Genomic DNA, 12,500 nt, shown 5'->3' with positions numbered 1-12,500 from the left:
GGTGAGGCACAACCTTTGGCCAGATCTGTAACCACGGTGAACAATTCCTGCGCAGATTTACAGATTTAAACTGGCAGACAGAACAGATTTTCAGACAATCGTTTCTCAGTTGTTTTGCTCGGCTTGGGTCTATAAATCTGCAACGTCGCGGCTTCACCAGAGGGTGGGTGCGCTTGAGTCAGGCTGTTTAAAAATTAACGAGAGAGTGAAGTTCACAGCTGCAGTTAAAAGTGCTCTCCGCCCAGCAGCAAGGGGGTACGGCCATTGGCGGAGTTCTGTCCGCTTTAATCGTTTCGGTGTGTTCATGGTTTGCAGAAGAAAGTGACTAAGAAGGGAAGCCAGAGTTCGAGGCTGCAGGAAGAAAAGAAGAAAGGAAGGATGAACAGGAGCCGCGGAGAAGAGGAGATGAGCAAGCAGCTCGGACACCTGGTACTGACTCACTGACGTTATGATTATTATTATTATTATTATTATTATTATTAGTGATGAAAATGGAGGTGCAAGTCCAGATCTGAGCGTTTTCTTCGTGGTAATTAAGTTAACTGTTGTGGACGTTCTGGTCTTCATTCTAGCTCACAGTGTGATCCTTCCTCTGTTTCCTCGGCAGGATCTCGGGAGCTCTCCTGTGGGCGAGGGTACCGGGCTAGCATTTACTGAAAAATGCAAAAAGTACAGCTGTCTGTGGGACGCCAGGTGAGGATCCAGGGGGCTTCTGCGAGAGTGAGGCTAACAGCTAGGACTTCTGGGACTTGTAGTCCATTGAAATGGATCGAGGCAAACTCAGAAATCATTTAAAACGATGTGAAACAGCTTCCGATAAATAACTAAGGAGGTTAATTATTGAGAACTGCCTTAGGTGTTTCTACCTCCAACTCTGGTTAAAACTTGTGAGCCACTTTGGTGTCTTTTGCGATATCGTTTTGAAGTTTCTTTGATTTCATGATGTTAAATAAAATATCCAAATTATGGTCATATATTTAATTTTTTTTTTGTTTTAATTTATTTTTTATTATGTCTCAATCTTTAAATTCTAGGTGATGCAAAACTTTTGGTCACCTGTCGTTCTATAGCGCGATTTAAGTTCGATTTTCGTGTTACAATAAAATGGCTGGAAATGCTTTTGTGAATTTGCAAATGCATTTTCATTCTGAAAATTTCTCAAGAAAAATAATGATAAAAAAATATATATACACACACTGAGCATCAAAAGAAACGTATCACTTATATTTAGATAAAATTCGCTAGATGTGATGGAAAAACGACAAACTCTGTTTCAGAGCAGGCGCTGTGACTTTTTATCGTGTTGATTAACAGTTGGCATCACGGAGATGCTGCAGAGTGATCTGTCGATCTCGGGCAGGTGTTGTGACTCTTGGTCCCCCGGTTGGTGGCCTGTCGTTGGCAGAGTGTGTCTGGTTATACCGTCTCGCCAGGTTTGAAATCGCTGGCTGCGAGCGCCCAAGACGGCGAGCCACAGCCCGCTGCCCCAGTCCAGCCTCCAGCACGCCGATCGCACGAAGGCGCCGCTCTCTCGACAGACGTGGCAGATTGTTTCTGTGATTTTCTTTACTGCTTTTATTCAAGCTTGCAATTCGACAGCTGAAATCGCTTCACATCCAGCGTCCAATCAACTGGCTCACTAATTAGGTGATTAAGAGCTTCAGTCACTCAAGCGTGGGCAAGGATCAACAATTGAGTGATTAGAAAGAAAAACATTTCGTCAAGGTCCAGTTATTTGTATGCTTTTTCAGCCACCTGGAGTGTCCAGACAGACTGACCGCGGTGATGGAGAAGGTGGAGCAGTACGGGCTGCTGTCGCGCTGTGCCCGGGTTGAGGTGAGGGGGTCAAAGACAGCACTGAATGGCACCGAACCAACTTTGAGCGTTAACCCTTTCGGGTCCATTTATTCAGCGCTTGTCGGCCGCGTCAGGTCCAGTTTATCTTGAAGTGACTGCACTGGCGGTTCTAGGTAGAGGGGATTATAACTCTTTTTTTGTTTTGCGATCCTGCCTTTCAAACGCCATCAGGGTATTTAAAGAGCACATTTTAATTTGATTGTGTTTCATGTTGACGTAAGGTGTGTGTATCAGAACTACATTTCCCATCATCCTCCTGCTCGCTGGTGAATCTGTCTCGGTTACATAGGCGAGCAGGAGGAGGATGGGAAATGTAGTTCTGAGAGGTCTAAGTGATTGACTAGCTGGGTGACTCCGAATCTCTCTCAAACAGGAGAGGTCTGCAGTGGAAGATGAGCTTTTACTGGTTCACAGGTGAGTCTGTTTGCCGGGAGAGTTCAAGGTGTGGTTGTAAGGAGACAGAAAAGAGTCTTTTTCTACAACAGCTTTTGCTCAACAGTAGCCCTGAGGAGAGATTGAATGCAGTTGCATTGAAGGAAAAAGGCGCCCATAAAGATGTGTTTGTGTAATTTGAGACGCGCCCGCTTGGCATGCTAGCATTCTCTAAGTTGTCAGTCTTTTAGAAGGTGTCACATGACAGCCGTCTTTAAAGACGTTTTTAGACTTTGGCGATTCCTCCAGACCCCTCTGAGCTTGGCAGGTGATGCACTCTGCACAGAAGTGCAGTCTTCGGAAGTCTCCGCTTGTCCCGCAGGTTCAGAGTCGCAGAAGCGCGTTTCAGATCTGCAGGGGTTTCCTTCGGCGTTTGTGATTGGTTGGTTTCCCTGCGTTGCTTTGCAGCTCGGAATATGTGGCACTGATGAGATCCACGGAGCACATGGGACAGGAGGAGCTGCGATCGCTTTCTGACACATACGACTCCATCTACATTCACCCTGTGAGTGCGCAGTCACGGTGCCCTATGGCACGGGGGCGTTTGCACAGTCTTCCCAGGATCATACTTTGCATTTACTATAGTTTACCCTGGTTTGCCACAAATGTTACCCCTGGTTCTGGGATCAAACACCAACGTAAATGTGTACGAAGGTACACTGAAATGTTGAGAGATTACCAGACCTATTTGTGCTTTACAATGCTTCCCTGTGCTTTACCAGACCTCTCTGTGCTTTACAATGCTTCCCTATGCTTTACCAGACCTCTCTGTGCTTTACAATGCTTCCCTATGCTTTACCAGACCTCTCTGTGCTTTACAATGCTTCCCTATGCTTTACCAGACCTCTCTGTGCTTTACAATGCTTCCCTATGCTTTACCAGACCTCTCTGTGCTTTACAATGCTTCCCTGTGCTTTACCAGACCTCTCTGTGCTTTACAATGCTTCCCTATGCTTTACCATACCTCTCTGTGCTTTACAATGCTTCCCTATGCTTTACCAGACCTCTCTGTGTTTACAATGCTTCCCTATGCTTTACCAGACCTCTCTGTGCTTTACAATGCTTCCCTGTGCTTTACCAGACCTCTCTGTGCTTTACAATGCTTCCCTGTGCTTTATCATGCCTCTCTGTGTTTACAATGCTTCCCTATGCTTTACCACACCTCTCTGTGCTTTACAATGCTTCCCTGTGCTTTACCAGACCTCTCTGTGCTTTACAATGCATTCCCTATGCTTTACCATGCCTCTCTGTGCTTTACAATGCTTCCCTGTGCTTTACCAGACCTCTCTGTGCTTTACAATGCTTCCCTGTGCTTTACCAGACCTCTCTGTGCTTTACAATGCTTCCCTATGCTTTACCAAACCTCTCTGTGCTTTACAATGCTTCCCTATGCTTTACCAGACCTCTCTGTGCTTTACAATGCTTCCCTATGCTTTACCAGACCTCTCTGTGCTTTACAATGCTTCCCTATGCTTTACCAGACCTCTCTGTGCTTTACAATGCTTCCCTATGCTTTACCAGACCTCTCTGTGCTTTACAATGCTTCCCTGTGCTTTACCAGACCTCTCTGTGCTTTACAATGCTTCCCTATGCTTTACCAGACCTCTCTGTGCTTTACAATGCTTCCCTATGCTTTACCAGACCTCTCTGTGCTTTACAATGCTTCCCTGTGCTTTACCAGACCTCTCTGTGCCTTACAATGCTTCCCTGTGCTTTACCAGATTTACAATGCTTCCCTATGAACCTCTCTGTGCTTTACAATGCTTCCTTGTGCTTTACCAGACCTCTCTGTGCTTCACAATGGTGCTTTTTGCACAGTGTATTTAAGTATCAGAAAAGATTTACACATGAATTGTAACAATATTGCAAATACGCTGAAGCACACCGGTGTTGAGTAATTAGCTACCGTGTAACGAGTTTTGAACCCTCGTTTTCCCGCAGGAGTCTTTTCGCTGTGCCAGCCTGGCAGCCGGGTCCGTGCTGCAGCTTGTGGACAGAGTGATGGCAGCCCAGCTTCGAAACGGCTTTTCTATTGCCAGGTAGCGTTCCGTGTCACCCTGCCAGCTTGATCGGCCCCAGTGTGTGCAGGTAACAAGCTGAGGTTTTGTCACAGGGAAACCAGGAATGGATCAAACCGCTGTGCAGTGGGAGTCTCGGTAAGGAAGATTGTGAGACTCTGCTAGGCTTCAGACCCAGCTGGAAAGCTGTGCCTTTGTTCTCTTCCTTGTTCTTCCTTGTGATTTGTATTCCAGACCGCCTGGTCACCACGCCCAGAGGGACCGAATGAACGGCTACTGCATGTTTAATAACCTGGCCATCGCCGCGCGCTACGCCAAGCAGAGATACCACCTCAAGAGGTGGGCTTGCAAGGAAATTTGGACTTTTCTACTCGCCTTTAACCCTTAGCGGTCCATTTATCCAGTCAACTCCAATCTGTTTTCACGCGCGCTGTTTAAAATATATATTTTTTCAGAGTAAAAACCGACTCTTTGAACCCCTGTCTGTAGGGTCCTCATTGTGGATTGGGATGTTCACCATGGTCAAGGAACGCAGTATATATTTGAGGATGATCCCAGGTCTGTACGGCATCTTTTGATTTGACTGTGTTCCCATGTGTTGCTACAGCTTTTTAAGTAAGGTGTGTGTATTGGTTTCTGATTATTATTTTGTTTTGGACACATGGACCTCTCAGAACTACATTTCCCATCATCCTTCTGCTGGCTAATAAATCCTCTCTTTCTATCTATCTCCCCCTCACTCCCTCTGTATCTCTCTGTTTCCCTCTCTCTGTATCTCTCTCTGTCTCCCCCCTCTCTCTCTCGCTCGGAGGAGACAGACCAGAGCCGACACAGAAGGGTAGAGAGAGGACCCCAGATTGAGCGATAAGGGGAAGGGAGAGAAAGAGATAGATCGGCTTCTTCTCAGAGACACCGGGAGTCGTCAAGTGGCCATCCTTCTGCCCCCGAAGAACCGGGGTGAAGACGTCCGAGGCAGATAAGGAGACTGCAATGCAAAGGAAGGCGTTTGAGGGGTCCTCTCCAGGAACCTGAGAGTAGGCCTGGGGGAGACCTTGGGCGGGAGAAAACCGGTATGAAGACGGGCGCTTTTGGCCCCACCTGCAGGAATCTGACAGTACTGCAATCGGCAAAGGAAAAGGAGAGGGCTTTAACATCAACCTCCCCTGGAACCAGGTGAGAAAAAAGAAAGAAAGAAAGAAAGGCAAGCAAGCAAGCAAGCGCTGGGCTGCAGTGTGGAAGGCAGTGGGTTTGAGGAGCTCAGTGGTTAGATAAAGAAAGCGCTGGGCTGCAGTGTGGAAGGCAGTGGGTTTGAGGAGCTCAGTGGTTAGATAAAGAAAGCGCTGGGCTGCAGTGTGGAAGGCAGTGGGTTTGAGGAGCTCAGTGGTTAGATAAAGAAAGCGCTGGGCTGCAGTGTGGAAGGCAGTGGGTTTGAGGAGCTCAGCGGGTTTTGAGCACACAAATAAATAAAAACGCTCCCCTTTTTTTTTTTTTTTCCCAGCCTGGAATGAGCGATGCTGATTATATCTCAGCCTTCCAACAGCTTCTCCTGCCCGTCGCGTACGAGGTGACTTCAGACTGCTCTCTTCAGCTCCCCCCTCTGTTATCTTTCCAGTTGATTTTAAGCGTGTCATTTGTAGATGGTCCCTAACTGTCCTCTGTTCTCTATGCAGTTCAGGCCTGAGCTGGTGCTGGTCGCTGCTGGGTTCGACTCTGTGGTTGGGGATCCAAAGGCAAGTGCATTTCTCGCATAAAAATGTGAAATTCTTACAACAGTGTGAATTGCAGTAAACCTTTTTTTAAAAATCACGCCTAAATGTATATAAGTCCGACCGGGTTTGCAAATCCTGCAAAACTAATGACCGAGAATGTAATTCCTTCTCTCGCCTGCAGGGGGAGATGTCTGCGACACCAGCGTGCTTCGCTCACCTCACACACATGCTGCAGTCGCTGGCCCAGGGCAGGCTCGTCCTATCTTTGGAGGTGAGAATAAGACTCCCGCTGTACAGCAGCGTGATCCAGTCCTGGTTTCACTAGGAGTTTAATAATAAGACACACCTGAGCTTGTTAGCATGACACACTGGGGGCTGATCAAGCTGTTAGTAAAACCTGGACTGGATCACACTGCTGTGCAACAGGAGTCATTGCCACCCCTGTGTGACAACAGCGTTTTAAAAGGATGACGGTGATGTATTGAGGATTGCAAACCTCCGCGTTCTTGCGAGGGGGTGCTGAAGCTGATTTTGAGTTCTCCTCTGCGCTGTGTTTTTGCAGGGGGGCTACAATCTGCGGTCAACCGCGGAGGGGGTGTGCGCCTGTTTGAAGATGCTTTTGGGGGACCCCTGTCCCAGACTGGAGTCCCCTTTCTCTCCCTGTCAGAGGTAACCCTTCCGAAAATTGTTTAAAATCACAGCAGAGTGAACGCACAGTTATGCAAACGACAAACGTTTCCGCTTCTCAGCATCTTCAAAAGAAACTAAAATTCAAAATGTTTTGGTGACTGTCCGTTGCTTTAAAAAAAAATAAAGACGTTTAACTGTTCTTGCATAATTGGAACTGGGAATTCTTCTCACAGTTCTTCTGCAGTCGGAATTGAGGGCAGGTCTGGTTCACACTTTCTTGTTTGATGCCAAGGCTGTAATGTTGCTTAACGTTTTTTTTTGTTCTCTGTGTTCAGTGCTTTGGACTCGGTCTCCAAGACATTGGCTGCCTGTTCCAAGTACTGGAAAAGCCTGCAAGTTCTGGGTAAGGAAGATCATCAAGCAAAGAGAGCAAAACTCTGTAGCTGATTGGTTAGAAGGCTCTGCCAATCAGGAAGCTCCTGTCGATAGGATGTTTTATTCTTGGCCAAAACTTGCTAAAAAAAAATATATATATTTTATTTGAAATCAGGATGGGAATGAGACTCCCGCTGTACAGCAGTGTGATCCAGTCCTGGTTTCACTAGGAGTTTAATAATCAGACTCCCGCTGCACAGCAGTGTGATCCAGTCCTGGTTTCACTAGGAGTTTAATAATCAGACTCCCGCTGCACAGCAGTGTGATCCAGTCCTGGTTTCACTAGGAGTTTAATAATCAGACTCCCGCTGCACAGCAGTGTGATCCAGTCCTGGTTTCACTAGGAGTTTAATAATGAGAGCTTGTTGCCTAGACACAGTGTGACTAGCCAAGCCCTGATGAGACTGTTTTGTTTGTTGCTGTATTCAGACCTGGCCCAGGAGACTGGGAGCTGTGGTTTGAACCCGGATCCTGCAGTGGAATCTGATGCAGTGCTGGACCGCTCTATGAGGGAGGTGATGAGGGGGCTGCCCTCGGCACGCACTGGCCTGGTGTACGATGAGAGGATGAAGGAGCATCACAACATGTGGGACAGGTGAGAGGGGTCAACGAGCGGGCTTGTTGGTCCAAAGTTTGGAGAAAGGGGCTCGATAGTGCTATGGTCGTCCAAGGGGCCAAGACTTAGAATTTTCGAGTCTCGGTCATCTGAAGTGTGGAAAGAACACGAGGCAAAGGGAGCCTACTACTGGCTATTTTGTTTGCTCTCCAAAGAGTTCTCTCTCTCTCTCTCTCTCTCTCTCTCTCTCTCTCTCTCTCTCTCCAGTCACCACCCAGAGCTGCCTCAGAGAATCTCTCGTATCTTCTCCCGTCACGAGGAGCTGGGATTGGTCAGCCGTTGCCAACGGATACCGGCTCGCCACGCCACTGAGGAAGAGCTCACCTTGTGCCACGGGTAGGGGGGTCAGAAATTGGGCTGTATATACACACACACACACACACGCACGCTCGCAGCGTGCGCAGCGTGCTGTGTGCAAGTGTTCGAAAGTATCTTTTGTACAAACACATTTTTGTTTGTGGGGTGGGTATGTTTACAAAACGTTAGAGTTAACTCAAATCGTCAGTCGGACTTTTTTAGAGGAGGGAGAGGGTAGGCGAGGTAGACGGGGACGGGATGGACGGCAGAGAGGGGAGGTGAGGAAAGAGAGGCCTTTCCCTGCCTGCTCTCTCTCCCCCTCCCTCCCTTTCTCTCTCGATCTCCATCCCTGTCTCTCTCTTCCTCTCTCCCCCTCCCTCTCCCTCTCACTCTCTATCTCTCTCTCTTCTCTCTCCCCTCTCTCCCCCCTCTCTCTCTCTCGTCCCCCTCTCTCTCTCTCTGTCCCGCTCTTTCTCTCTCCCTCTCCCCTCCCCCCTCCCTCCCTCTCCTGCTCTCTTGTCTCCTAGCGCTGAACACATCACCAGGATGAAGTCGACGGAGGGGATGAAGCCTCGGGACCTGCACAGGCAGAGCGAGGAGTACAACTCCATCTTCATCAGCCCACAGTCCTACAAGAGCGCCCTGCTCGCTGCGGGAGCCTGCTTCAGAGCTGCAGAGGCCATCCTCACGGACAAGGTCATCACACAGGGAGAGAGGGGGAGACATAGGCAGAGACACACAGAGACAGAGAGAGAGAGAGAGGGGGAGACACACAGAGACACACAGAAACACAGGCAGAGAGACACAGAGAGACCCAGAGACACAGGCAGAGACACACAGAAACACAGGCAGAGAGGCAAAGGCAGAAACAGAGAGAGATATGGGGAGACACACAGAGACACAGGCAGAGACACAGAGAGACACAGGCAGAGACAAAGAGAGAGAGGGGGAGACACAGGCACACAGAGACACAGGCAGAGAGACACAGGCAGAGACACACAGAAACACAGGCAGAGAGGCAAAGGCAGAGACAGAGAGAGATATGGGGAGACACACAGAGACACAGGCAGAGACACAGAGAGACACAGGCAGAGACAAAGAGAGAGAGGGGGAGACACAGGCACACAGAGACACAGGCAGAGAGACAGGCAGAGACACGGAGAGACACAGAGTCGCACACAGCCGTCAACGCGGTCTTTCAGACAAGTGGGTGTTTCGAAAGTTCTGTGGAGGGAATGCCTTATAATTAACATTCTGCGATCCTGCTCCTCCCCCAAGGGGGTTTGGGGGGGGGGGGGGAGGAGGGGTCCAGTCCTTCCTATGCGCCACCGGATAGCAAGGCCGGGGGACCTGTGGTACGGGCTCGCTCTGAGCCCGGACGCCCCCAAGACAAAGAAGTTGTGCCCAGCGTGACTAAGGCGAGCTATACGAGTCGCCGGACAGGCCCCTCTCTCGACTGCCGGAATGCCGGGGACGGAGGGGCGAGGGGGGGGCGGGGGGACGGGGGACGAGGGGCGAGGGGGCGGGGCTCGAGAAACAGATTTATATAAAACAGTTCATACTTTTTTCCCAAGTAACGTGCCCTGGAATTTTCACAGATCCCTTAATTGGTTTCTCGTTTGCAGGGTTCTGATTCTGGATTGGGACGTTCACCACGGCAACGGAACGCAGCACATCTTTGAGGACGACCCCAGGTACTTCGGCCGGTCTTGCTCGTTCGGTTGTCAGTAGCTTATTGGTCCCAGAATCTCATCTAGCAGCTTCTTGAAGGATCCCAGGGTGTCAGCTTCAACAACATTACTGGGGAGTTGATTCCAGACCCTCACAATTCTCTGTGTAAAAAAGTGCCTCCTATTTTCTGTTCTGAATGCCCCTTTGTCTAATCTCCATTTGTGACCCCTGGTCCGTGTTTCTTTTTTCAGGTCGAAAAAGTCCCCTGGGTCGACACTGTCAATACCTTTTAGGATTCTGAGTGCTTGAATCAGATCGTGGTCTTCTTTGTTCAAGACTGAACAGATTCAATTATTTTGGCCTGTCTGCGTATGACATGCCTTTTAAGCCCGGAATAATTCTGGTCGCTCTTCTTTGCACTCTTTCTAGAGCAGCAATATCCTTTTTGCAGCGAGGTGACCAGAACTCAACACAGTATTCTAGGTGAGGTCTTACTAATGCAATACATCTTGTCTTGTGTTTCCTGTCACAGCGTGCTATATGTGTCGCTGCATCGCTATGACAACGGGCTCTTCTTCCCCTCCTCCTTGGATGCGGGTTCCGACCGGGCGGGGACGGGGAGGGGTCTGGGGTACAACGTCAACATCCCCTGGAACGCCAGCAGGATGGGCGACCCGGAATACATGGCAGCCTTCCAGAGAGTCGTCATGCCCATTGCATACCAGGTGAGCGGCGTGGAGCGTCTTCAACAGAAACACGAAAAGAAAATCGTTAGCAAGCGTTTCCGCTAGGAGGGGCTCTCTCAGCGGCTTCAAAAGACTAAATGAGACATTTGCATCGGAACTGCTTTCCGCTGTGTTGCAGTCAGATAAAATATTGATTTGTTTAACTGTGCGTGTGTCTCTGTGTGTGTGCGTGTCTGTGCGCTTGCAGTTTAACCCGGAGCTGGTTCTGGTCTCGGCTGGATTCGACGCCGCTCGCGGTGACCCGCTGGGCGGTTGCCTGGTCACCCCGGAATGCTACGGTCACATGACCCACATGCTGCAGGGCCTGGCTGGAGGACGAGTGCTGATCGCGCTGGAGGTAAGATATCAGACTCCCTTCACTGTGTAGCAAAGATTAGGGATGTCTGCTGTGTCATTTTGAAAGTGTTTTTCTCTCCCTCAGGGTGGGTACAACCTGTCCTCCATCTCTGATTCCATGTCCGCGTGCACCAGCGTTCTCCTGGGGGACAGCCTCCCCGACCTGGGCCAGCTGACCCCTCCCCACCCTAGCGCTGTCCAGTCGCTGCACAGCGTCCTGCACACGCACAGAGCTCACTGGAGCGCCCTGCGACTGGCGGGTGAGTGCCAACGCTGGACCAGGCGTTGTGTGGCCTTTATTGTGAAATACCGATAACCAGTAGACAGATAAAGAAGTCATCGTTAAGCAATGTCATGATTAAGTTATAAATAAGCGATTTCGCATTTTCCCAGTTCCAGAGAGAGTGCCGTCCCGCTTGACCACCCCCAGGCATAAAGGTCAAAGGGCCAAAACGTCACCCAGACAGGAAGTGACCCCGCAGAAACGCCCGCCCGGAGAGGAGGCACACCCTTTGACCCCAGAAGGGGCGACGACCCCTGACAACAGCCCCTCCGTGAGCCCTGCGGCCGTGGCAACGGTTGCCGACGACTCTGTTGATCAAATCACAGCGGGCCTGCAGTCAGTGGCCCTCGGAAGCAGCCCCGAAACTCAGACCAATCAGAGCCCTGCTTCCGTGGCTGTGGGCGGAGCCCGGAGGAAAGTAAAGCCCCCCTCCCCTGAGAGCAGGGGAAAGGGTCAAAGGAAGAGGTCGGGCGGGGGTGAAAGTTCAAAGGGCACACCGTCGACCCCAGGGAAAACAGAGGTGGTGAAATCGAAAGAAAATGTGGTGAAGATTGAAAACACAGAGGTGGGGTCAAGATGAAATCTTTTACAAGGGTCTTTTTTTAAAAGGATACCGTCTTTATACATAATAATATTCAATATCTTTACATGTTAATTATCACATTGTCAAGCCTGTTCAGTGTGGTTTGTCTAATGCTGTTTTATTGTGATCGTATTATTGTCTTTCTGGATTTCAAGGATGGGAATGAGACTCCCATTGCACAGCAGTGTGATCTGTTCCTGGCTTTACTGCGAGCGTACTAAGGGGGCTGTGTGGTCCGATGGTCAAAGAAACAGGCTTGTAACCAGGAGGTTCAAATCCCAACTCATTGTGAGCGAACCTCCTAGTGCTTTGGGGTGAGACGTTGTTGTAAGCGGCCCTGCAGCTGATGCATGGTTCACACGCCCTCGTCTTGGATAAAAGCGTCTAATAATAATAATCAGACACACCTGAGCTTGTTACAAGGCTGGGAGCTGGTAGTAAAACCTGGACTGCGTGAAGCTGCTGTGCAATGGGAGTCTTATTATTATCCACGAGTTTTTAGCATTAGGAAAGCAGTGGCAGGCAGGTGTGAATCTCTACAGCCGTGGTCAAGCATTTTGCATCACCTAGAATTTGAGGGTAGAAGCAAGGTTAGTTCTATAGGGTGATGCTAAACGTTTGACCCTGTCTGTAACCGTTCAGCTGCGGTGTGTTTTTGCAGTTGTTTCAGGTTTTCTTCCCCTGCTCTTGTACAGCCCTCCTCCCTTCCTGCTCTTGCCGGGGAAGATAAGGAAACGCTGCTGGCTTCTGGCTGGTCGAACCCGCTGAAGTCTCAGTCAGTCTGTGAGGTGTTCTGCAAAACCCAGGATGTGGAAGGGGTAAGGGAATCTCCAATAGAAACACTGAAAGAAGCGTCATCAATTCAACGGCAAACGTTTCCACTAGGC

At 49.6% G+C, this 12,500-nt stretch overlaps 1 protein-coding gene across 1 annotated transcript in view; it reads left to right on the top strand.

Annotated features, from left to right (window-relative positions):
* Window positions 1-12,500, top strand: part of hdac6 (histone deacetylase 6) — an 18,048-nt gene that overhangs the window by 4,061 nt on the left and 1,487 nt on the right. Inside the window, exons 3-26 of the mRNA XM_041237124.1 lie at window positions 316-429; window positions 608-693; window positions 1,752-1,836; window positions 2,231-2,271; window positions 2,698-2,794; window positions 4,231-4,328; window positions 4,542-4,646; window positions 4,797-4,865; window positions 5,357-5,480; window positions 5,806-5,871; window positions 5,978-6,037; window positions 6,198-6,287; window positions 6,579-6,685; window positions 6,982-7,049; window positions 7,511-7,676; window positions 7,905-8,033; window positions 8,522-8,756; window positions 9,273-9,403; window positions 9,593-9,688; window positions 10,198-10,390; window positions 10,599-10,748; window positions 10,833-11,007; window positions 11,141-11,595; window positions 12,309-12,431. Of these exons, the coding sequence (XP_041093058.1) occupies window positions 316-429; window positions 608-693; window positions 1,752-1,836; window positions 2,231-2,271; window positions 2,698-2,794; window positions 4,231-4,328; window positions 4,542-4,646; window positions 4,797-4,865; window positions 5,357-5,480; window positions 5,806-5,871; window positions 5,978-6,037; window positions 6,198-6,287; window positions 6,579-6,685; window positions 6,982-7,049; window positions 7,511-7,676; window positions 7,905-8,033; window positions 8,522-8,756; window positions 9,273-9,403; window positions 9,593-9,688; window positions 10,198-10,390; window positions 10,599-10,748; window positions 10,833-11,007; window positions 11,141-11,595; window positions 12,309-12,431 (3,063 nt within the window). The remainder of the gene's footprint in view (window positions 1-315; window positions 430-607; window positions 694-1,751; window positions 1,837-2,230; window positions 2,272-2,697; window positions 2,795-4,230; window positions 4,329-4,541; window positions 4,647-4,796; window positions 4,866-5,356; window positions 5,481-5,805; window positions 5,872-5,977; window positions 6,038-6,197; window positions 6,288-6,578; window positions 6,686-6,981; window positions 7,050-7,510; window positions 7,677-7,904; window positions 8,034-8,521; window positions 8,757-9,272; window positions 9,404-9,592; window positions 9,689-10,197; window positions 10,391-10,598; window positions 10,749-10,832; window positions 11,008-11,140; window positions 11,596-12,308; window positions 12,432-12,500) is intronic.

Source organism: Polyodon spathula, chromosome 43 (genome assembly GCF_017654505.1).
Source record: "Polyodon spathula isolate WHYD16114869_AA chromosome 43, ASM1765450v1, whole genome shotgun sequence".
NCBI classification, from domain to species: Eukaryota; Metazoa; Chordata; class Actinopteri; order Acipenseriformes; family Polyodontidae; genus Polyodon; species Polyodon spathula.
This window is presented reverse-complemented; position numbering and strand designations above follow the sequence as displayed.